Raw genomic sequence first — 25,069 nt, 5'->3', positions numbered from 1 at the left:
AGCCTGGAGAAGAGGAGACTGAGGGGAGACCTTATTACTCTCTACAACTACCTGACAGGAGGTTGTAGTGAGGTGGGGGTTGGTCTCTTCTCCCTAGTAACGAGCGATAGAACGAGAGGAAATGGGCTCAAGTTGTGCCAGGGGAGGTTTAGGTTAGATATTAGGAAAAACTTCTTCACTGAAAGGGTGGTCAAGCATTGGAACAGGCTGCTGAGGGAAGTGGTTGATTCTCCATCCCTGGAGGTATTTAAAGAACGGATAGATACGGTGCTTGAAGACATGGTATAGATGGACTTGGCAGTGATAGGTTAACAATTGGACTCGATGATCTTAAGGGTCTTTTCCAACCTTAACGATTCTATGATTCTATGATATAAGATTAGATTTTTCAGTCACAGGTCTTTTTGAACTATTTAATACAATTTTCTTGCAGTTTTTGTTGCATTACAGTATTTTTCATTGCTTTTGAACTTCAGCAGCAATGTAATATATCTTCATATAGAGACTACCAAGAGAGTGTCTTTGGACAGAGAATAATTTTTATGCTGTTATTCTGCTGGTTCCTGTAATATTCATATGCACATACATATTTAATATTTTATATCATTGCATCTTCGTAATGCTAACTGTTCACTAAGAACAAAACACATTTAGGCTAACCTTCCCTTTTGGTATTCCTGCACTAACTATGAGAAGAATTAACCTTAATTATCTGTGAAAGACCACATACACTTATGACACTCAATAAGCCAAATTTTGAAGTTTCTCCAAAGCTCAAAATATTCTCTTTAAGTCCCACATCACTCTATTACTGCACAGCAGTCCTGAGGGACACCTTTTTCTGAGGTATAGGTTGATCCATCCCATTCTTTTTTGTTTCTCCATCTCAGAAAGAAGTTAGAGCTCTGTGCCTCAGTAAATACCAGTGCACCTCAGCTACTCAGTGTATTTTGCAGTAGAAAACCTGGCAGACATCTGAAAAACCAACCCTCTGCAAAGGCTAAAATCGATTGCCATCTTCAGGTTTTACTCAGTCTTGAAGTCAGCTCCTGATCTGCCTGAGGAAAAACTGAGTAAGGGCTTCAGCATTTGGCCCAAAAATTTAAAAAAAAAAAAAAAGTGAAGCCTCTCTTTAAGGAAAATATCAACATTACGGTATCTACAATTCTCCGTTACCCAGCATCTAATTTAGCCGCTAGACAAATGAAGAAAATCAGTGTTCAGAAACACTATGGACTTCTATAAGGTCCTCGAGTTTCTCCAGCACTCCTTTATGCTAGGCTCAAGGGTTGGCTTTCCCTTTAAATAGCCCTAGAAGATCCAGTTTGAAGCAGAGCAGGATTATCTGGCTGCGTAAGAAATCCCTAGAGAGGACAGGAATGCACAGAGCTGCAGCACTCTGCCAGGCAAAGAGCACCGCTCCAGCCCATAGTACAAACCAGGAAAGCTGCCATCACCAACAGATGAGCTTTAGAAAAAGGAGATGAAATAGGTTAATATATGGGTGCCCACACACAGCGCCCACCCTGCCTCTCTGATGGGCAATATACGGTAGAGGAGAACACGTCTGCACATCTCCGTTGCTTGGCATTACAGCCCTGGACTGAGAACCACCGCAGCTGAGATGCTGCTCACACCACCAAGGCAGTAACCTCCAGGAAAGGAGCAGTGCTGACAGCAGGGAGCAATAACTTCTAAAGACCACCACTGATGTTTGCTTCAGTGCCTACAAAACAAAGCCTCTGGGGAAGCCACCAGGGTGGTCTTAATCACAGCAGGATCCTCTCCAGGCACCAAAATTGCTCAGGTTCGCAATGGCAGAAGAGGTGGCTAAAAGGTACAATAAGCTCCTGTTCTGTCCTACGCCACATGCTTCATCCTGCAACTTGTGATTTAGACCATTTAGGACCTGATAGAGCTTGGCCATGCTGGACACAGGGAGAAATATAGGCACAATGAGATTATTTTATTTTAACAAACTAAAAATGTATTGTGCTTTTGGAAAGAAATTCATAAATATTATGCTTCCATGGAGTAAAAACAATATGCATCAATACATTTTCTGCCCCAACTTAGGAAATGGGTTCCCAACTCCAAGATTACATAAATGTGTTAGTGAGCACAGTTTTACATGTACATAGTTCCTTCTTTTTCTTGATGTATTTGCAGGTAAAAACTTCACTGACTTGTGCAATAGTTCTTACATGTTTGTAATATATCTCTATGTGAACAGCAGCAAACTATAAAAGCAGATTCTCTATAAGCTATCAGATTGCTGTAGGGAAAAAAACAACGAACCATACAAAAAAAAAAAAAAAACAAAAACACAAAACCAAACAAACACTGATCTCACATTTAAAACTGTTTTCCTGACTTCTTCTCCCAAAAAATGCATAACATAGTTGTGTAAAAACTAAACCACCATATGAGGCATATTTTAAAGCCTCATATAAACAATGAAGCTTGTATGGCATCCTCAGAGCAAAGAATGTCCAAATATGGCTGAGAGTTAAGTACCCTGAGAATTAACTGCTCTTAATAAATTCACTGAAGTTTGTAAGTCCACATTTACCAAGAATCAGAAGAGAAATAAAGGGAAGAGAAAGTGATTCAACTCATTTTCCTGTACCATTTTCTAAAGATGTCGTGTTGTAAACATCCTCCATATCTTGGATGCTGGAGGCATCTGTTGAATCTTGGTCACTGACTACAATTCCTACTGAAGAAAGGCTAGAAATGAAGGAGTGCATCTTTTTTGCATAAATATCCCTAATGTTAAAATAAGGTAGGTCATTACATTTCTCTTTGCGATCATTGTTGCATTGGTCTGGATCAATATCTTTTTGTTTTTGATAGTACTTAGAAAATTTATTGAAAATAATGGTGATTGGAAGTGCTACTACTAGGATCCCACAGATAATGCATAGGGTGCCGAGCAGCTTTCCAGCAAGCGTGACCGGGTAAGTGTCCCCATAACCAACAGTGGTCATGCTGATAGTTGCCCACCACCAGCAAACAGGGATGCTGTGCAGTTCTGATGAGTCATCATCTTTCTCCACTGAGTAGACAAGCACTGAAAAAATAGAAATCCCAACAGACAAAAACAAAAGCAGGAGTCCAACTTCCTGATAGCTATGTCTCAAAGTGGCGCCTAAAGACCGCAGTCCTACAGAGTGCCTGGCCAGTTTCAGGATGCGAAATATCCTCATTAACCGCAAGATCTGAACCACTTTCCCCATGTTTTCAATATCTTCACTTTCTTCTTCCTTCGTGTCCACAGCCAAGGTGGCATAAAATGGGATAATAGAGACAAAATCAATGATATTCAGTGGTTTCTTCCAGAACTTCTTTTGACTTGGAGCAGTGATAAGCCTGATGACTAGCTCAGCAGTGAACCAGATGATGCACGTAATCTCCACGGCTTCCAGCACAGGGTCTTCAATCTCCCTGTCATTGGCGTCCAGCCTTTGAAACTCTGGCATGCTGTGAATGCACATGGCCACGATTGACGCCAAGACAACACTCAGGGATGACACGGCAATTAACTTGGCAGACAAGCAGTATGCAGGATTTTCCATTCTGACCCAGATCTTCTTTCTTATTTCACCAAAACACAGATTGTCAAACTTTTCCAGCTCTTTATCAAATATGGATGACTCTTCATTAGAGGAGTCTATACTTCTGTCATTGCTCTTCTGATCCCAGTCTTTCTCAGGACCTTCTTCTTTCCTCTCTTGGTACCGATTGCTGCAGCAGGAATCAATAAACAGCTCATTTATCCCCCAGTACTCTATTTCCTGGCAGAAGGAAAAGACACAAAGTTCTTCCATGACGTGAAGTTTGCCTGTATAGTAAAAATTCAGAACATATCGGAACAAGGAAGGATTCCTGTCAAAGTAATACTCCTTGTCTGCAACACTATAATCATCACACAGTTCTAGAATAGCCTCTTCTGAATGGCATTTGAGAAGTTTCCCAAGTCTGGTGTGAGGAAATCGGAGCAAGGTGTTTTGATCCACCGATTGCTTGAAGCCACCCACATTCAAATTGATAAGTTCTGCATCTTTGCCAGGTCTGCGGAAAAATTCACCATAAACCATTTTGAACAGAAGAGTTTCACTGCTGGTGCTCAACGAGATTACATTGAACCTGAAAAGAACATAAGATATTGTTAGAGCATTTAGTTCAGTTTTGCTCTTGTGACACATTCTTTTTCTATCTTTGGTTACTGTGAAATATGGCAAAAAAAGAAACGAAATGACGAATAGCATTATTCAGCATTTCACAGAAGTAGGTTTAAATCAGCTTGATGGTTTAACTCAGCTTTAGAAAACTTGAAAACAGTATGTTCTGGTTTAGCTCTCCTTAATTTTTTCTAATGTGGAGGAAGAATGCCTAATTTATCAATAAATCAGCCTCTGTACTACTATCACACTGAAATTAACACTCATGAGAAAAGTTTACTGCAATGAAGTAAAAAATCTTTGGGTTAAAGACAGGAAACTTGTCAAACCATCAAAACATTTAGGACAAAGCTTAAGAGCAGGTGTCTCAATTATGGTTTCAGTAGAGCTGTATTGCTTTGTATGATGTTGCAATTTATAATGCACTACTTTCAACGTTAGCTGCTTGAATGTGGGGTGCAATTACTTCTGTTGTCATATCAATTAATCTATTTCTAGAGTCATCCACAGAAGAGCATTCTGTATTCTTGAAAAACATATCAAATCTGCACTTGAAGCTTTCCAATCCCTGACTTCAGAATTTTGTCTAGTATATATTTGGATATCTGCACTCCCTCGAGGTATTTTTCTACCTGCCTTCCTACTTACCTGGAGTGTCACAACCCTCTTACGACCTTGATCAGTTCCAGAAGCTCTTCCTATTCTGCCACAGCAGAGCCACAACAACTACGGTAATGCTGAGAAGTTGGTGTTGAAATGCCATGTCTGGAAACAGGAGCTTCCAGAGATGGAATATCCACAGAATTTTGCCTCAGCAAGTAACTGTGGATACCTGCAGATAGACAGAAGGACATTTCAATGTTTCTGTATTTTACTGCAAATTAAATCATTCAGCTGAAATTCAAAAGGGCAGATATAGTTATTAGCAAATAAGTTAACTTTTTCAGAACATAACTCTTGCTTTCCTTCTAAGGAACAGTCATATTCAAGCCAAAACTGGTAGTTCCTACACTTGTCATGAGATTATATATAACTTCTGATCACAAGGAGAGCAAATCTTTTTGATCTCTGACACTTAAACATTAATTGACATACACTAAGCTCATTTATTTCAATTTAATATGGAAGTCAATGAATTTTAAACGTGACAAGAAAGCATTGTAATTCTCCAGTCCTAGCAGATGCAAAGAAATTGCTTTGGTGCTTTTTAATGGCTTGCAGAAGCTACTAAAGGAACAGACAGTAATTCCTATACTTGTCCATTTTTCAGTGCCTCCTGCAATAGCACCAATTATGATTCAAAGCTGGGACATGTTAGAGTTTGGGTATTTTTTGCTGCTCCTCAAGTTCTCCTGACTCAGTTAATGAAGGTCATTAAGGTCATATCTATTTCCTTGTTCACAGTGTGTGCACCATGGTTGCATCCCTGCTGTATGTCGGCACGAGAGAGGAGCACCAGCACTTCTTTACATAAAAGAAAGCTGGGCATTTTCATCAAACAGGAGTCACTGTAGGCTTTAGTAAGTGCCAGAGCGGATGGTTGGGATACTAGGCCTCAAGGGTGAGCCCCACTTTACACCACCAGAACAAGTAGGAAGCAAAAGAAAAAAAAAAGAAAAAAAGAACCCCACCCCACAATCTTTATTCACTGTCAGCTAGAACAATTCTGCTTTCATTCAGTCTCAGGTACTTGTATTAATGGACTCGTTCTTTTGAGCCATATAGCCCCACTGCCAGAATTTGTAAAGACAGCAAGTGTTTTCATTCTGTAGCTCCAAATAAGACTAGAACCATGGGATCTTGTGGAGAAGGGAAGACTCGACTGAGCTGAACTGCCTCCTGATATGAATCAACTGTGAATACCCTGAACAGAGACAAGTCTGCATCTTCACCACTGCTAGCTACAGCTCCAGCAATCACCTCGAGTAACTCATTATGCAACTTCTTAGGCACCTCTATCTAATCCAGACCTGGCTGCCTCATCATTTTTAAAACAGACTGAACTGGTTGCACTGTGGAGGTGGAGCCATTTTCCAGCTACTGATCCCAAGCCTATCATCCCAAATGGGAGGATCTAGCAAGGTTTCTTGCCTTAGAGGGAAGGACCCACTCTGCTGCAGAGCTCCCAACCTTCTTTTACTGCAGCAAGACCTAAAGGGAGACAACCCCATCCTGCTTCACAGTAGGGTCAACCCTCATGTGCAATGTTGTCCTTGTCTCTTGTTGATTATAGCAAAAGATGGAAATGGGAAAAGCCTTAAAAACTGGGTTCAAATTTCTGATTAAATGCCAAGGAGAGGAGAAGGAAATGGAGATACAGATCCACGCTGCGAGGGAAAGCACGAAATTCCCTGGAGCGCTGAAGAGTTTATCACCCAGAATTTGACTCTCTCCAGCTGAGACTGTTTCATAGTATCTGTAAAATGCAATGATTTAATTTCTCTGAGATGGAGAACACCTGCTGTTTAGAGGAGCAGTAACTCCCTGCAACTGCCATGAAGGAAAGGATTTCTGTTGCCTTCTTGCCACTCCAGTGCCTTCCAGATGGGGCGAGAACAGAGAAATAGATCACTGGGAGCTCATGGTGGCAGGATTTCAGGGCACGAGTTAAGGCACATCAGGTTTTAATACAGATCCATTTTTCTGTTTAGGGGGAGGTTACAAAGAACTTTCAGAAACATGATTTTCTCACTTACCTCGCCTTTAACTTTCCCACATGCAAGGGTTTTTTTAGGTTTGTCACAAACATCACTACAGATCTACTCAGTGCTGTTATCTCTTACTATTTTCCTTGTATTACTTTTTTATAGTACTCCATACAAGTAGGAACACAGGGTCTGATGCTATAAACCTCACGTATTCTACTCCTGCTTCTTCACGGGCCTCATTCCAACCAATGCTACTGAAAATCTCATAGTAATCTCCCTGTGTATAACAACCACTGACACCTATAACACATGAACAACCAGGCCCAGAAAATGCTGAAACTACATATTTGCTCTGGTAATTAATTCTGCAAAACCAGATCTCTATCCAGAGTGAGCTTTATTTATATACTGAAAGAAAAATGTTATTTTGAAAAATGGGAAAAAGCATTTCTTTTTCTGGCCAGACTATAAACCCCTTTAAAGAACTTGTCTTAAATCCAAATTAGTTTGAAACATTTATTTTACTGCCTGCATAGCCTACCATACAATCAAGATAAAGTTCTTATTCTGCTAAGACAAGGCAGGGAAAAGAAGAATTATGTGAGACATACTGCTTTCTAACTAAGCAAGACAGAGAATAGTCAGTTTTTATGGCATGGTAAACTGCGTACATAGAAGTAATTTTATGCCTTAAGGTGTAGTTTGAGGACAGGTATTTACTAGCTAACAGAATGACTGTAAGACACGGTTGTTCCAGGCATTTCCGAAGGCTCAGCTTTTAGGAATGATTAAGACATAAAATAAAAGCACTGATCTCTGCTCACAGATGAAGGGCAGCAGGACTCAGCTGATAAGCAGTACTACACTCATGATCTAGAGCCAAGCGGTGCTTTTAGAACACTATAAATTTAAAAAAATAACAAATCTCAAGGACTGGGGTGACTGGACTTATATTCAAAACCAAACTGACTGGATTTATTGATTAATTTCAGTGAGTAAAATCTCTACTTCACTTTCAGCAATTCATTAAGATGAGATCACTGGCAATGTAAGCTAATATCATGAAAAACAGGGAAGATTATCTAAGGGTATTTCTGACCATAACAAAAACAAAGCGAGTTTTACTCAGAAATAACTAAAGCAAGAACTCAGTGCTCAGCAAATCCTTAGCACACTAGACTCTGACTTACTGTTGAGACAGCAATATAAACCCATATTGATTAGGCAGATTATATTCATAATGGTACCTAATGGTTAATTTTTAGATTAAGGCAAGAATGTACAGAGAAGTTTCATGATAACTATGTCAAGAGGAGCTTCATGATCTGAAGAATGTCTTGATTGACTTGCAAGGACCTTGATCCCTGAGCCATGGACCAGGACATTGTTGTGCCAGGCACCATCAGAACTATTTGGGGCATTTAAACAAGTGACTCCAGCCACAGGGCAAAGACCACAGATGACAACTTCTGTCTCAGCACAACACGCTCTCTACTCAAAGGAACCCTTTACTCACTCAACCAGCTTTTTTACTCAAGGGTAAAACTGTGCTCAGCTGGAAACGATGCCTTCCTGGAGTGCCAAAGCCTGTGTCATGAACGTCCTAAGAACATAGAGCTACCACAAACTTTGCAACTCTCAACTTGAAGTGCAACATTAACCTCTTTGATCTTCTGTAAAACAACAAGTATTCATATATAACATAATAAACTGCTAACCATTCCAAAGCACACACTTTTTGCCCTGGAGAGAGTATGAGAGTAAGCAAACACATACCAGATGTTAGTTACTTGGTTGCTTTAATTGATTCAGTTGTTTCAATGAGCTACTGGATAAGAACTCATATAGAATAGAAAATGAAACAAAACATAAAGGAAAGATGCTTACTGGAAGAATCAACATTTTCCGAGATGATAAAAAAACCCCAACAAATAGAAGTTCCAAATGTTAAGCTTGAGGGCCAAATAAAAGCCAGTCGTAAGGAAAGCTGTGTGAAAAGGATACAAACATTAGAATAAAAAACAAAACTACAGGATCCAACTCTTCCCAAACCAATGTGGAGATGGGCTCTAGCCAGCACTTCTGCAGTCATACATTGTTAGTGAGGCCACAGGCCCATTGTCTGGCTTGGAAGGGGGATAGCAGATTTCTGGGCTTTTAGCATGCTGTGAAATCCCTAAAGCTCACAGAAGGAGAGTGACAAAGATTGTATATACAGTCCCTTTGAGAGAGCTATGCCACAGATGTATAACATACCCCAAAGTGCTGTGGTTTCCAACCTCTTCTGGAACAAATCCCTAAAAGGTTTTTAGTGGCAATGTGGACCCCCATACCACAAATTTATTTGTCAGCGAAGTTGCTCTTTCTCAGTTATCTTTCACATATTGTCTACACAAAGTCCCCGTACTCTGTGATGTCCTGCCTCACAAGCTTCAGCACATCTTTTCTGACGTGCTGCGCATTTGAGCATGGTAGTACCTAAGCTACTGGCAATTCCAAATTGGGATAGTTTCAGCTTTGGTTAGCATTAATCTGTCTGTGATTATCCAGGCACAATGGAAAGAAAGTTCAACTGATTTACAGTTGGATAGACTATGTTGTGCTGTGCTACTTAAAATATTCAAAGACAGCACATCCCTACAGATTTTCTACCAGTTTTCTTCATGGCTATATTGTCTATAGCCTCACCTCCTGCTTGCTACACAGTAGCACTTCATAAACTTCTCAAGACTAAGAAAGTTCACATTTCAGGATGGTTTCCTCTAAGTTGAAAGAATATAAATATAAAGGGCCAAGTCCTGCGCACACTGAAGTCAAGAGGGATACAATACTGAGGTGAACTTGAAGGGGCCAACAAATCTCTGTAACTCCACAAACTATTTACAGGGCTCAAGGAATAATTTTTCCCAAAGAATCTGATGATCTAGGTAGATTTCCATTTTAGGGTTCCCAGTTCAGAAAATTGAGTTTTGAGCAAATTCCCTCTAAAGAGTCTTATTGGGGCACCCAACCATCCCCAGGCACCAGATTTTGCCTCTTAATGATGCAGTCACCTGGGTTCTAACTTCTGCTAATTTCCTGACTGTTAAGAGCTTCTACAAATCACCCTAGCTACACACATGCAGCTTTAGACACCTAAGTACTTTTAAAAAAGTTTGGACATGACCCTAACAAACTTCAGTTCAGGATCAACATTTTCACTGATTTTTTAAGTGTTTGAATTTGTCCACTTATCATAAGGCAAATACTTGTCCAATGCACCACCTAAAAGTACTGTCTATGCTTTCTGACTCACTGAGCATAGTAAAACATCTAAATGCATGTATAATTTACTTGATCAATCACAATTAAGGATTTGGACTGAAATCCAGTTAGTATGACTTAAGCTATTGCCTGTCGGCTGGGCAGTAATAACTGCTTTAGCACACATAATTAAGCCTGAAAAAATATAAGGCAGTATTACTTGGCACAGCCTCTTTCACTGTGATATAAGCTGTAACCATCAACTCTCCTTTTTAATATTTGACACAGTTAAGTTAACTATAAAATCATTTGCAAACAGTCTGTGGAGGCAGAGGTTAACTTAAAAAAGTCATCTAGCACAAACAGCAAGACCATCTGAAGAAACTGTTCTGTGGTTGTGGACATTCTGTGAAGCAAAGAGGATAAATTCATCAGCTCAATTATTTGCTCAGTTGTAATTTATTTTTTATATTCCATTGGCAGTGACATCTTTTATCCAGAATATTGCTTTAAAATGCCATGAAAATAACAGAATTATGCAACTACATTTCTCTTAAAATGGATTCAGTACAACCTCCAGGAGACCTTAGGCAAATAAAGTTCGAATTGAAATATCCAGGGTCAAATTTTGTTCTGATGTTACTTTCACATAAGCCTACTTGGCTAAGTTCACCCCTGCTACAATTCTACTGATGTCACCAGACTGTTTCAGAAACTGAACTTGCGCCAGATGTTCATGCATCTTTGCAATAAAATGGAGATCAGAAATAAATTATCATCATTTGGAAACAACAGTAGCTGCTAGGAGCACTGCTGACAATAAAATGTAAAAGTATTTAAATAGCTGTACCTGTGCAAAAATAGTCTTCAAGGCAAAATACAGTTTTTTTAAAAAAATCACCTCCTCCAAAAGACTGCATAAGGAAGAAATGGAGCTACTATAACTCAGAGTGAAAGAACACAAGCAAGAATAGAAGAATAAGCACCTTCACCCATGGTTCATACCACTTAGCTTAGGCAGACATTTTCAGGTGGGGTGAATCACCCACTGGAGAAGTCCATCTCTGTATTGACTCAATAAGCAGCTTGTATGACTAGTGTCATAAGGTGTCTAACTTGCTTATGGCTAATACTAGGTAAAATGAATCCTCCCAAAGTGAAATTCTGCTGATTTTCACTATGAGAATGCTGGCAAGAACAGAGTACATGCCAAGGTGTGGGTAGGCGAAAGGGGCAAGGGGAAACAGCACTGGCTGCAGCATCAACAAGACAGAAGGTTCTTTGGGAATGCAGTCTGTGATCTGAACTGCTTTCTCATATACATAAAGAGCAGGGAGCGAGATCTAATACCTCCTGGTTATCAGAATGTTATCTTGTAAAACGATTTAAAGAAAAAGAAAAAAAGAAAAAGGTATCCTCTCCCTTACTTGAAAAGATCCTGGAGATAACACACATTATGACAGTTAACAAGGCTTGCACCTTGCAATGTGTCCAAAGGCTCTGCAATTTATATTCTGTTCATATAAAATTAAAAGATCATTATCCACCTTAACTAATTGGAATTGACAGATTAAAATGTGTTTGCTTGAAAATCTACCTGTAAATCCCTACTAATTGGACACAGTTATAACGCAGCAGTTATGCTACCTGTTGGCTTCCACAGACAGCTGTCCACATTAAGCGTTCCCTTGAGCTATATTGTCCCAATTGCTGAAGTTCACAGAAATATTTAAGAAGATGAGAAGATCCCCAAGGCATTATTACTACCAGGTCAGCATTGCTGTGGTTTGATGGTAAAAGAAATTGTCTCTATCCAGGTTAATTTTTTGGCAATAATCTTGTTTGACAAGTCATCTTAATGACACCCATCAAGAGCACAGTTTCAAAACAAGAAGTACTGTTTGAAGTGAACATTGTAACTTGTAGGTCAAAGGATCTTTGCAATGTGGGCAGTTCCTATAGATTCCCTTCCTCGAATTAGTATTCTGTACCCCATTTTCCACTGAGTCCTACATTGTTCCCATTCAAGTACTTCTCCAATAAGCATGATGAACACAAAAAAATCCTATTGTTATGCCTATTGTGGTAATTTGTAGTACCACTGGTAGTCAAAAACATCTGATAATGATCCCAGCACCAGACACTTTTCCGTATAGGAAAAATTACATGGAACAAAGGTACATCAACATATTTCTTAAAAACAATTCTGCATTCTCCTTTCATCATTGATTAGTCTAGAGACTAAGGAGGTCCTCAGTGAAAGTCTATTTCACTCATAGAGGCAGTTTGTCTTTGAAAGGTTAATTACCTAAGCAAATAAGGTGATGCAGATACCCAGACAGTGAAAGCAACATGCCTGAGGTCACACAGCAGATCAGCTGTCCATGAACAAGCACAGCCCACATCCCCTCACACCATTACCCTCTTCACAGTCTCCTCAATAGCTATCACATACCAAACCAGGTACTGGTACTCAGAGACACAGGATTGGGTACTTGGGCCCAGAGCCAGCAAATGCATTCTGACAGACTAGCCCTATAAGCAGGCAATTCCAAAAAATATGATTTATAGGAGTCCCCTCACAAACAGAAAGGACAGTCTCTAACTGGACTCAGTGGCAGGTCCAGTAGCCTCTGTTTAACATGCATGCTGCTGCTGTCATCCAGCAAAACTATTCAGCTGAGCTGTTAATGATCCTACACAAGTTCATTTTTCCTGAAATATGTCATCTTCAAATCTGCTTCATTTTTTAAAAAAGCACATTTAGCTAGACTAGAAAATCTAAATATTATTTCTGCATTTATAGTGCAGTTTCAGGAGTCAGTGGTTGCATTGAGAGGCTATGATGGCAGAGATGAGAAACGGCAAAATCTATCCCACCACTACAATCCCTCCAGGCCTAACATAAAGGGACAAACAATTAGATATGATATTTTTTTCTCTAATACACAGGTCCATGAACCATTTAAGACTCTTCTGAGTTTTCAAGCAGAGTATTAATGGTTCACAAGCCTCTGCATAGAGGCGAATTATACCCACAGTGAACCATAACTCTTCCATATTAAGGAAAGGAATATGGAGTTTGGTGAAATTCAGAAAATTCTTACCTCTTGTGGAAGGGGAACAGAGACTTAAAACTAAGATTTAACTCACTTCCAGGAAGAGTGACCTGATATTCAAAATTTTCCATTCATTAGTTCATCCTACATTTCCTCATTGTAAAGGAAAACTAGTTATTCTTATTTCTCACTTTGGAGTCTGAGGAACTTTCCTTCAATTCCTAGCACAGATGACTCCTGATGCTGCAAGACTGTTGATCATTTCTGCTCCTAGATTATCTCTTCCCCCTCCTAATCTTTCTTCTGTTTTTTTTTTTGTTTTTTTTTTTTTAGAAGATAATGTTTCTAAAGCACAAAAAGTCTAATCACAACAGTCAGTTTCATTGGGTGAAAAAGTTGTTCTGAAGCTTTTCCACCTTATGCTGGGAAGAGACATCTATGAACATAAAACCCAGGGGTATACTGTAGTATGTCACAGCATAAAAAGCTGTTAGGAGACATGTGAAATCAGTCGTGCCTGTGCTACCAATCACACCTTCACTAGCCCTCAGCCACAGGACCAAAATAGCTAAAAGGGCAATTCAGCCGCAGATGGCACAGAGCTAAACTGCTCAATTGGCTACCTATAACTTCTGAATCCATTATAGTTTTATTCTGTAAAGTCCTGGTTTTGGGATAAGCTGATTAAAAAAATTCTCTCCCCACAGTATTGCTATGTGTGTATCTCAGTCACTTTGGGTTTTTTTATTTATAAATAAATTCGTTATGTTAGTAATATACTATCAACTACAGAAATTAGGTTGGGAATAGACCTTGAAAAGTAATATAATTCAATCCCTCCCCCACCTCAAGGCAGGATCAGTTATTCCTAAACAATTTTTGACAGATGTTTATTTAATCTCCCATAATAAAGCCTGCCCAGAGAGGCTGTGGAATTTAGTCCAGTGCTTGGATGCCCTTGTTCTCTCAAAATTGTTTTCCTAGCATCTGCTTAAGCATCCGGTTCTGCAGTTCAGGCCCATGGGTATATACACTTAAAGCAGATTTGGAATGGGATGGAGTCACTGAGGATGGACAGCAAAAACAGGCTATTTCCCAATTCTCCATAACAGTTGAGTTTCTTTCTTTGCTATATATCTAATTTCACTTGGCAGTCTGAGTAGCTAAAGTTACATGGTATTTATTTTTTTATGTTTTGAAAAAGTCTATCAATCTCAGAGATAAACAAAGGTTTTCTTTATCATGGTGAAATTTTCCAAGATACTTGCAGAGTCTCTTAGGCAACAAGAACACAAGCAATTGTTATTGTAGATATTTTGGGTGAAACCTTCAACTGAAAAACTTCTAAAACCTTTGTGTTTGAAGCATATTAATTTCACTAAGGGAGTCTGTGTTGTTCAAAAAAAAATTCTCTTGACCCCAGAAAACTCTGAAGCAGAGCTCCAGATCTCACTGATTTAAGTCCTGCAGTCTGCTTTGATCCAACAAACACTTTCAAAGCATCCAAGTAACTTTTACAATGTGTGAGCATGCATGATATGAGGCCACAGACTAAGGGAGAGTATGTGGGGGCAGCTGAAGAGAATATTTGCAAGAGAGACTTTCTTGAGCATAGAAACCTCTGGATGCAAAAAAGGAGTTGAACACAGACTTCCAACCAATACTGGGAGCAGCTGGTCCAGCATGATACAGAACAAGCCAGTCAGCTGTGTCCATCAGGTGCCATCTCAGAGTGGGAGACAAACTGTAGCATGGTGCTACAGAAGCATCAGATGCAGAACAAGCTCTGGGGTCATACTCTTTGGAGTCACTGTGTAAGTCTTACCCATACTTAGGCCTCTAAAAGCCTCATTTTCTTGGAGTGCACAGATTTTGGGGCACATGCTCACCACTCCTATATTGGACATCGCTTTGTTCAACCCCTATCCTTGACTTTTCAGGCAGCATCACAAACCAATTTGTGTTGAAAGAGTCCTTTGGAGGTCATCTTGTCCAACCCAATGTTCAAAGCTGGTCCAGTCAGAGCAGGCTGTTCAAAGCCAATTGAGTTTTGAATATCTCCAAGACTTCCCAAACTCTCTGGGCAACCTGGGCCAGTGTTGGACCCCTCTTATGGTGAAGATATTTTTCTTAATGTCTAATCAGATGCTTTTTTTTTCCAACTTGGGTCCACTGCCTCTCATCCCATTGCTGTGCATCTCTGAGAAAAGTTTGGCTTTATCTCCTCTATATCTACCTGTCACGTAACTGTAGATCACAGTAAGGTTTCCCCCACACATTCTCTTCTCTAAATTGAACAAACCCATCTTTGTCAGCCTCTCCTTGTACGCTGTGTGCTCCAACTCCCAAACATCTTGATGCACTTCTGCAGGACTCGCTCCAGTATGTCAATGTCTTTCTTGTAGTGGGGAGCCCAAAACTGGACACAGTCCTTCAGATACTATCTCACAGTGCCAAGCAGGGAGGAATAACTGCTTCTGTGGACCTGCTGGCTACAGCCTTGCTAATAAAGCCCAGGATGCAGTTGGTCTTCATTGTGAGGGCACACTGCTGACTCACATTCAGTGTGTTGCCTACCAGGATGCCCATGTCCTTCTCTACAGAGCTGCTTTCCATTCAGTCAGCTCCCTCAACCTGTACTGTTGCATGGGGCTACTGCAGCCCGGATGGAGTTTCCCCAAGATGTTGAAATCCCTTTTAACATCCTCTCGTCAGAGTACCAGTGTAGTATTAGCCATTTCAGTCCTCAAAAACTAAAGGTATTTTCCCCGCTTACTTCAACTTGGCTGTCCCCATAAAGCATTCAGCAAGAAAGGACATTTGCCAGAAAATGCATGAAGCAAGTACATGACAGGCTAAGATATGAAATTGCATAACTGCACCACTGTTCAATTGAATATTCATAGAAATAGCTGAGGCATTGTCATTGTACACAAAAAGGAACAGCCAGCAAATAAGTTTTTCACCAAATAAGCATTAGTCCTACCAGTGCAATTCATCTCAGCACCTGTCAGTATTAATTACCCATAATTTTTTCAGGAAGTGTTGAGTAGCTACTAACACCTGAATTTACATATACAAAATAATACCGCATGTTGGCACAACTTGTAAGGTACTATAGGTGTTATGTGTGTGGGCTGGATTCTGGCAATACTAACACATGTGTTTGCACAGTCCATAACAATACAACCATTTACTCAACCCAGTGTCAGGGCCTATAAAGTTACTTGGGTGTAATTTTTACCATTGCCTTTCAATGACAAAAAGTTTGGAACAGAATATAAAACTAAATCAAATTAGAAGGAATTTCAGAAGCCAGAAACAGCCCTTCTCCTACCTTATTTTTACAAACATATTTTTCTAACGTCTAAGATGACCCATACAAATGTCCAGAGAAAAATGAAGACAGGTGGCTGGGTAAATCCTAATTCCACAAAATCAGCAGAGGTTCTGCCAAAGACTTTAACAGGACAAGGGATTTCTTAGGTTTTTGCCTGGGCTAAACTTCAGCTAGACAGATTCATAAACTCCTACAACGAGCCCCAGGGATTTCGAAAGCACCACAATATGGAGGCAGCTCATACCAACAGGTCCAGAGGAAGATCTGAGACCCTGACTACATCATCTCCAGAGAAAGAATTAGATTTAATTAAGCATATGCAGTGCATTGGAAGAAACTAATTTAAGAGCAATACATATTTGGTTTTAGTTGGTAGTTTCCCTTTATAAGCTGCTGATTGAAGCAAAGTACCACCAAACACCACTTTAAGCAAAAACCTGTTTGACCTTAACAGCAGTGTTAATCCACAGCTCACTAGGAGGAAGAAGAAACCTGAAATGACATTTCTTTTTTTTGGTCTACATTTGAATGAAGTACTTCAGTATGTGCTCAGTAAAACCTTGGAGAGAAAAATGATGACTTCTGCCTCTCACTTCATTTGTGCAGCAGTTTCCTACAGGCCCCAGAGGCCCTGAAGATCTTTAAAGTTCAGACTTTGTATCAGAAAACATAAACACTTGATACCAGCTGAAATCAGTAAGATTTATCACTAAGAGAAACATGTCTGACTGCCTAAGATCCAAGTCTTAGGCCTAGGGCCAGCAGCTGTCAGAGATGCCAGCTGAGACTCAGTCCAAAGTTTTCAGATAGAGGCAGATATACACAAACAAAAAGAGCCTCTTTCAAGTCACACTGGACTTCTTACAAGCTAATGAATAAACTTGTTATTAAATATTTTCTTCACATGGAGCTTTTGCTCAGCTCTGAGGACACCTGATAGCTTAAGAAGTCTGAAACAGATCCCCTGCCTCTAGCTCTTACAGAAGGCCTCAGGAAAGCCTGGCTTCACAGCCAGGAGATGGATGGAGCATCCCGGACAGCCAGGAATAAGCACTTTGTCAAGTAGCAAGTGCTTGCAGATTAGGTTTTTCTCATTTTTAAGATTAGCGAGTTTCAATGTGTCCCACAACAACTCTTATTTGAGTGTCAAATATACTACGAGACCCAAAGAGCTAACTTGTCCTTAGCTTTGCACTTTTCTGTCATCCTAACAAATTAATAAAAATAAGTGGGGAAAACTGCTCTTTGCCTGGCCTAACACACAGCAAACAGTAAAACAAAATCACAACTCCCTGAAAAGAATAGCTTACAAAAAAAGAGGCCATAAACACCATTACTGTTTCCAGATTAATGGCACTGAGTTAAAATATCAGCAGGGACCCATGCTATTCCACTTGTTCAGCTCAAGCTCTTACCAATTTCATTGGGTGAATTTAAAGAGTGGTATTGATCCATACTGGCTGTCCTTTTCAGTGCAAACATTGCACTGGACAAGGAGACACACAGATCTTCTTAGCTTAAGAAGAATATACAAAGCAGCATCCTTTTCAGCTGCTTATTCAGGGAAAAAGGTGTCTGCCACTAAAATGTCATACTGAAACCATCATTCAATGCTTGTCACTAGCTAGGGCTAAAACATAGAGGACTGATTTAAATTTGTGCTGCAGTAATAAGTTGGTTATTTTCAAAATCAAAACCTAACTTATGGCTCTATTCGTTCTTCTCTCAACTGGTAATAAATAGAGTTCATAAAATTACAAAGCAGCTTTGGAATCATAATCCAGTTAAATCAGCAGTTACAACGATTCAGATAACTGAAGAATTTTAATTTAAAAAAAAAAAAAGAAGAGAAAAGATATAATAAAACCTTCGATAAAAAGGAGTCTTCTTTGGGACATATCCAATCCTCCACCATCCCCCTTTCAAACATACTGATTGACAATAATTGTACACTAAAATAGTATTGTAGATGTATCATTTCATCTCACAAGCTATGAGGTTTTCTTCTCTCACTAAAGTAAGGAGTGAGAATCCCCTTGCCCTCTGCAATATGCTCTCCCTCGGTATCAAGCAGGTTTCTGAACCGAAGCCTTCACAGCAGTTAACACCGCTAGAAGCAGCATCAGCTCTTGTCAGCTCAAGGAGAGGAGGTAGAAGAGAAGCAAGGAGCAGAGCAGAGCTATCAGAAATGTTTCCGATTCTTGTCAAACTACCCAGGCTGTGTCTTAACTCCTCCATGCAAATCAAAGCTGTTCACAGATTTTTCCTGAGTTGGTTAACTGCCTCCCACAGGTAACCTGCCCGTAGTTACATCAACAGCAGCAATCAATGTTTTAGGCTCAGAGAAAAAGAGCAAATACCCAGAGAAATATAAAATGTCCCCTATATTGGGCAGCAGGTTGCTAATACTAAGTTTTACAAGACCATTTCATACAAGACAGGTTTTGTCCATAAATCTCACAGCACTTTATTAACTTAAAACTTCTGTGAGAGGGATGCCTTCAGCTCCATGCTTTGGAAGCCGAACTTGAGACTTGAGAAGTGACCTGTTCAATATCACGTAGCAGGTCAACATGTTCTACTTCAACATTCCCAAGTCCATAAAGCCTCTGTCTTTGCTTTGCTTTTAGTGAAAACCAAAGGAGAAGAGGGGCCAGCAGCCCTCTGCACAGGTTGAGCTCTGAGCCTGTCATTAGAATAGCACTGGACTAGAATGATTAAAAACATGGAAGAATTAATCAGTTTTTAAGATATCAGTTGGCATCAAAATTGTCTGTCCAAGTTGATGAACAAAGGACAAAAATGTACAAAAGATGAGGAAAAATAAAGGAAAGCAAAATTCTCTCTGTCTCAGATGATAAATAACCTGTCCTCCTTCAACCAGCCATGCTCTGTTTTGTCCATGTGGCCTTTGCTGGTTTTTACTGGCAGGCTGATAATACCAAAACATTCCCAAAAAAGGGAAAAGAGAAAAGTTAATTTATTAGCCTTTACCCCAAGACAATCCTGTTCAGAGCACAGGCAGCTCCAGCAGAGTAGGGACACTTCCAGAGAGAGCACTCACACCTTGCCAGCACAACCCCTTGCAGGGCAAGAGGGGACAGTTGCATTTCTTGCTGCTGCTGCTGCGAGGTAGGGATGGTGCAATGCTGCCTGACCACCACTGCACACAGATCGACTCTGCTGGATCAAAATTGAGCAGCACCTCCTCCTCCAGTTCAACCTTTAAGACATAAACCTACCTGGAAGAGATGGCAACAGACACAGAGCAAACTGAAGTCAGGCTGATGTCTACAATCAGGGCACATGGCTGCTGTGAACAGAGGGGAGGCCAAAGGGCTGGGCCATAACAGCCTCTCCTTGTGCCACCTCCCAGCAATTCCTCACCAGCTATGACAGCCAGGAAGTGAAGATCTCTCACCTTGGTCCCCACTCACCTGCCAGGGATGGGAAGGCAATATGGATAAGGCACTTTGGTGTGAAGGGAGAGAAGATGAGCTGAAAAGCTTGCAGATAAAGGGATGGAGAACAGAAAATCATGCTTAGACCAAAGACATCAGGAGTACCTAGCAGACAGATATCAGTGAGGGAAACAATTTAGAGAGGCCAAAATGAGTGAAGCCTTCCACGATCCTTTATATCAACATTACGAACACTTCAACCACAGAGACCACCATGCTTACTCCAGACTTACCCTAGCTCCTTGCAGAATAGCGCATGAAATTCAACGTCTCAGACTTTACCTGTAACACAGCAAATAGCCTGAATCCAGAGTAAACTAAGCTCCAGAACAAGAACAGTGACCAAACGGGACCTTCTAACATAAGTGATAAAGCTCATCTTTCCAGAAGACAAATCTCTGTTGAAAATAAGATCATGACTGTGGAATAAACTCCCTCAGAAACTAAAGACCAACATGGTCAACACCATCTTCTTCTCCAAGCAAGATAAATATTTTAGAAGTCATCTCTTCTAGAGCAGAACGAAAAACAAGCCAAAAGAAAACCATTACAAGCAACTGTCACATACAGAACTCCCTTCTAAGAAAAAATGAGCACATTATCCACAAATGACAGATGACAGCAGTTTAACACACTACTGTAAGGACTTTAGATATGCTATGAATGATGGTAAGACAAGACAGAATAGAACATATTCAAATAAAATGGAAAGTAGAGTACAAAGGGAAGAAGCATCAGTAAAATATGGAAAAATAAAAGGGGCCAGAAGGAAATGGGGTATAAAAAAGAATAAATGGTAAAGAATGGAGAAGGATACTGGTGTTACACCTTGAAGCAGATGATCACCTGACATTAACTGGTGCAGAACCACTGACTGGAACAGATCAAGGACAGTTTCTATCAGCTGAGGATTTGGCCCTCTACACAGAACCAGACAAGGGCAATCAGACAGCATCCTGCCTGGTTTTCTGGGGGTGTTTTCCCCCTTCAGAAAGTAAAGAGGCAACACAGGAAGGCAATAAGATGATCCCATAAATTAGAAAGGAGAAAGAGGCTAAAGAGAAAAAAATGGATGAAGAGCAAGAAAAAAGAACAAAGAGATGGGGCAAAGACAAAGATAAGAAGAAAATATCCACAGGTTAGTGGAATACATTTTATTTATTAATGAGCTCTGTTTTATTATGTGTCCTTGGCAGACATCCCATAACTGAAAATTTGCAAGGCAGGGAATGATGCGAGTTCAGAGACTTGAGCCTTGTTTCTAGTCATTAGCCTTGGGCAGGTCTTTTTAATATACGTGCCCCAGCAGCAAGTAAACAAGTTCTTTAAATCAAGAGCCTTTAGACAGGAGGCATGCTGCAAACAATTGGGCTTAGGTAGAGAGGGATTCCGGGAGAAGAGACAATAAGCAAGCATGGCCACAACCTGTTTTCAAGTAACCAAGCGGAAGGATGGGCTGCTAGGAAAGATATAGCCCAACAGGATACAGTCTGCTTCTCACTCTGACCCTAGCTCACATCAGGCTCTGCAGAGCATCTGCCTTTCACACCACTCCTTGTTAACCGGCACTTACTTTACCTGAGAGCATGTGGGGCTCAGTTTGCTCAGCTGGCAGGGAGGAGGGATGCAAATAGCAGGCAGCCACAGGAGCAGTAGCAGCGATCCCTGGCAGCGATCCCAGCACAGAGGCAGGCAATGTGTCCAACGCTGGCTTCGCTGGGGGCTCAGCCAGAACAAAGAGCACGCCTCTGGCAGATGCACCAACACTGAGCGGGGAAAGCCCGGCTGTCTCCACTCTTCATATAGGTTCAAGGTGCCTCTGCAGCTCAGCTCAGTTAATGCTGAACCTTGTTTTGTATTGAGGCTGAACCTACCCCATGGTCTTGGCACTGAGTATTAATAGTTGATTTTCCCTTGCCTATAGCTGTAATTCCACAGCTAAGGCGATATTGGTGGTTTAATACTGATTTATCATCTGTTCAGGTTTGAGGTGGTTTTATTCTTCTTGCCCTGTGAAATTTGCTAAGTCCTAGAGAGGGTGAGCAAAGAAATGCTTCTCCTTCAGGACCTCTCTGTTTCTACAAAGGACATTTTAGGAAAACATCTGACCTCACCTGTCTCAGGAATGATGCTAGGGACCACACTGGAGTTTGCATCTGTTCAGCTGAAAACCTCTGTTCATTGATTTTCTTTTGCCCACACTCACAAATAGGAAGTTGAAGTGCTGCTACCATTTCTGTGGGTTGCCTTGGTGCTGAGACTGATAACAAGACATAGACATTTAGATATAGCGTTCAAGGAAGAAAGTCTCTTCAAAAAGAGGTTTAATGTCCTCTGCTATGAATACATACAGATTTTTGTTATTTTAAGATCAACTTAAACAAATCTTTTCAGCCTGTACAAAAAAATGTCTAACAGACAAAGTAAAGAACTGGGACTTAGGAAATTTGGATACTGTTTCTGGACTTTTCCCATTCTTCAATTCCTGCAATTGAAAAATATTGAAATAATGATACTGCACCTCTTTATAAAAAGCACTGCTTTGAAATCTATAGATAACAAGCACCATATAAAAGCTAGGTATGATTACCGTCAGTTAAAGCTTTTTTATCATAATTTAGCTACCTACCTATATACAAATAAGTTACACAATTTCAGAACATAAAATCATCTTTGTCTACCCACAATGCTATCTCAGCAGAAGTTTAGATACAGAAACCAAGAAGTTTTTTCCTTATCAGCCAATTGCCTTTCACTCCTCCAAGTACTACTTTTTTGAGCAGTGAATTCTAGAAAAGTAGAAGGCTATGAGGAAAGGATACAGTTCTCTATAAAAAAACCCTCCATTCTCATCATAAACAGTTACTGGTTTCAACCCTGCTGCAACGGGCACCTTTCCCCCAGCAGCAGATAACTAACACACCCTGCGAAGCTGAAAAGCCACCTCTGCTTCCTACTGAGCTTAGGCTCTCAACACTGATCACATCCTATCAATCAAAACTGTGCATGATTTAACCCCAACTGCTTAGAGTAGAGAAGGATTTTGGAAAATACTGCACTTGTGACTGAGGAAAATAAGAATGCATGGCTTGAGACATGCCTCTGAAAATGAGACCTTCCCAAGGCATCCCAAGTCGGACACCCAGAATTGGGCTCACACATACCCTCCGAAAATCCTGGCTCGTGTACAAAGTGTATTCTTGCCTCCTCTGTCCTCTGAGGATGTTAGCCTGAGTACCTTATGCCATCTATTGGCCTAGACCAGCGACGGATGCTCTGAGGAGAACTTTAATTCTGGGAAAGCGACTGTGTTCAAAGGGATCTGTCGGTAGATCTGTAAATTCTGCTAATGGAATCAATATGCTGCCGCTGCTCAGATCTTGAGGTCTACCTTCCCCAGCAGACACTCTGAGTTCAGCTCCCAGAATAACCAGCAGTTGTGCTTTGCATTAGGCAAAAGAGAAATAGTACTGACACAGGGCTACCCCACTGGCAAGAAAATCGAGAAAATGAGCAGTGGGGATTTTCACTGTCTCACAGAAGCACACAGGAAAAGTCTTTATTATAAAAAGAGAAAGCCCCTTCAAAATCCACCTGGATCTAAAATCAAGGAAACTATCCCTAACTTAGCAAGTCTACTTTAAATCGGCCACGCAGAGAGAAGAGCCTTCTCCGGCATTTCTTTAGCCATAGAGGCTACTGTAGTGATTCACGGCTGCCTCAATCTAGTTTACTTTTTAATCTAAATGCGTTTTTAAAAGGCAAGGCAGAGTTCTGCAATGCGAAAGGGATTCAGAGACATCTCTATTGATCCGCTCCCGCAAAAGCCATTAAAAAGCAGCCGCGGAGAAGTCGCCTGGAAAACCGCGCGGCCGCCCCGGCCCCTCCGCGGGACCCAAAGCGGTGCCCACCGCCGCCGCCCCCCCAGAGCCGCCTCCCTTCGGGGGCACGGAGAGGGGCTGCAAGTCCCGAGCCGGAGAGTTCAGGCAAGACTTCGGCCAAGCAACGAAGCCCAGCACCAGGCTGCACCCCCAGAGCCTCCTCTTCCTCCCCCTCCTCCCCCGGCTCTTTGCCCCGCAAAACGCAAGGAGAAACCATCGCACCTCCGGCACCCCGCCGAGCCGAGCCGAGCCGTTCCGGGCTGCGCGCCCTCCCCACCGACCCGCGAAGCCGCCCGCCCCGGGGCCGCCCCGCCGCGGCGGGGAGCGGGGCCGCGGGCCGGGGCGCAGCGGGCGGGCGGGCGGGCGGGCGCTGCCTACCTGGAGCCCCGGGCCGCCGCCGGCCGCCCCGCCGCGCACCGCCCGGCACCGCGGGGCCGCACCGCGCAGCCCGAGGTGGGAGGGGAAGGAAGGCGGCGGCGGGCGGGCTCAGGCGAGTCCCCACCCCGGCCTCGGGCATCCCCCGGCCCCCGCCCCGGCGCCCCGCTCCCGTCCCTGAGGGTCCCGCAGCGCGCCCGGGGGTCCCGAACCGCTCCCGAGGGTCCCACTGATGCCCGGGCGGTCGTGCGCGGTGCTCCCTGGAAGTCCCGCTCCGCACCCGGGGGATCCTGCCCCGTGGCGTCCCTCTCCTCTCCTCTCCCGGAGAGTTCCCGCACTTTGCCTGGGATTCCCGCACCGCATCCGTGGGGTCTCACACCGCGTGTGGGGGAAGGGGGGGGGGGGGGGAGTGTACCGCTCCGTGCCCTCGGGGAGTCCCGCACCCACCCGGGCACCCGTGGGGACCTGGCTGCTCCGCTCCCTCCCGCAGGCACCTACCAGGCACCACCAGGCAGTACCCCTCTCTCCCACCACTCGGAGGAAGACGCGGGGAGGGGGGCAGCCCGCCTGGAGAGGGTGCCGCTGCCGAGGCTGGGCCGTCGGGGGCGGGCTGGCGGCAGCCTCCTCCTGCCCCCGGGCTGCGGCAGCCCGAGTTCCGCGCCTGCCGCGGGTCCCCACAAACCGTGCTGCTCGGCTTTTACCTTCCCGCTTTTGTGCAGCGGCGGTGCCAAGTACCACGCAGATAATGACAACGCGAGCGGGATTGATCTGCTATTGATTCACTACCGCTGATTTGCTGAAGCGGCGAATACAGGGCTTTATTTGCCGGCTGTACAGCGGGAGATGCGGGGTGTCCCCCGACACGCTGCAGAGGGAAC

At 42.3% G+C, this 25,069-nt stretch overlaps 1 protein-coding gene across 3 annotated transcripts; it reads right to left on the bottom strand.

Moving 5' to 3' along the window:
• Positions 1–283: 283 nt before the first annotated feature.
• KCNS3 (potassium voltage-gated channel modifier subfamily S member 3) lies at positions 284–24,246 on the bottom strand. Of its 3 annotated transcripts, XM_087775199.1 has the most exons (4): positions 24,039–24,138; positions 8,720–8,819; positions 4,833–5,016; positions 284–4,149 (listed from the first exon to the last, which is right to left on the bottom strand). In XM_087775199.1, exon 4 carries the CDS (start codon positions 4,098–4,100, stop codon positions 2,616–2,618), a length of 1,485 nt encoding a protein of 494 aa, XP_087631325.1. In that variant the 5' UTR covers positions 4,101–4,149; positions 4,833–5,016; positions 8,720–8,819; positions 24,039–24,138; the 3' UTR covers positions 284–2,615. The 3 variants fall into 3 exon arrangements, with proteins under 3 accessions (XP_087631325.1, XP_087631327.1, XP_087631326.1); XM_087775201.1 differs by lacking the exons at positions 8,720–8,819; positions 24,039–24,138 and adding an exon at positions 24,195–24,246; XM_087775200.1 differs by lacking the exon at positions 8,720–8,819 and having other exon boundaries at positions 24,039–24,112.
• Positions 24,247–25,069: the final 823 nt, after the last annotated feature.

Source organism: Nipponia nippon, unplaced genomic scaffold (genome assembly GCF_047370975.1).
Source record: "Nipponia nippon isolate SJK-2023a ecotype South Korea unplaced genomic scaffold, ASM4737097v1 scaffold_4, whole genome shotgun sequence".
Classification (NCBI taxonomy): Eukaryota; Metazoa; Chordata; class Aves; order Pelecaniformes; family Threskiornithidae; genus Nipponia; species Nipponia nippon.
The sequence above is the reverse complement of the archived record's forward strand: the minus strand, read 5'-3'. Positions and strand labels throughout refer to the sequence as shown.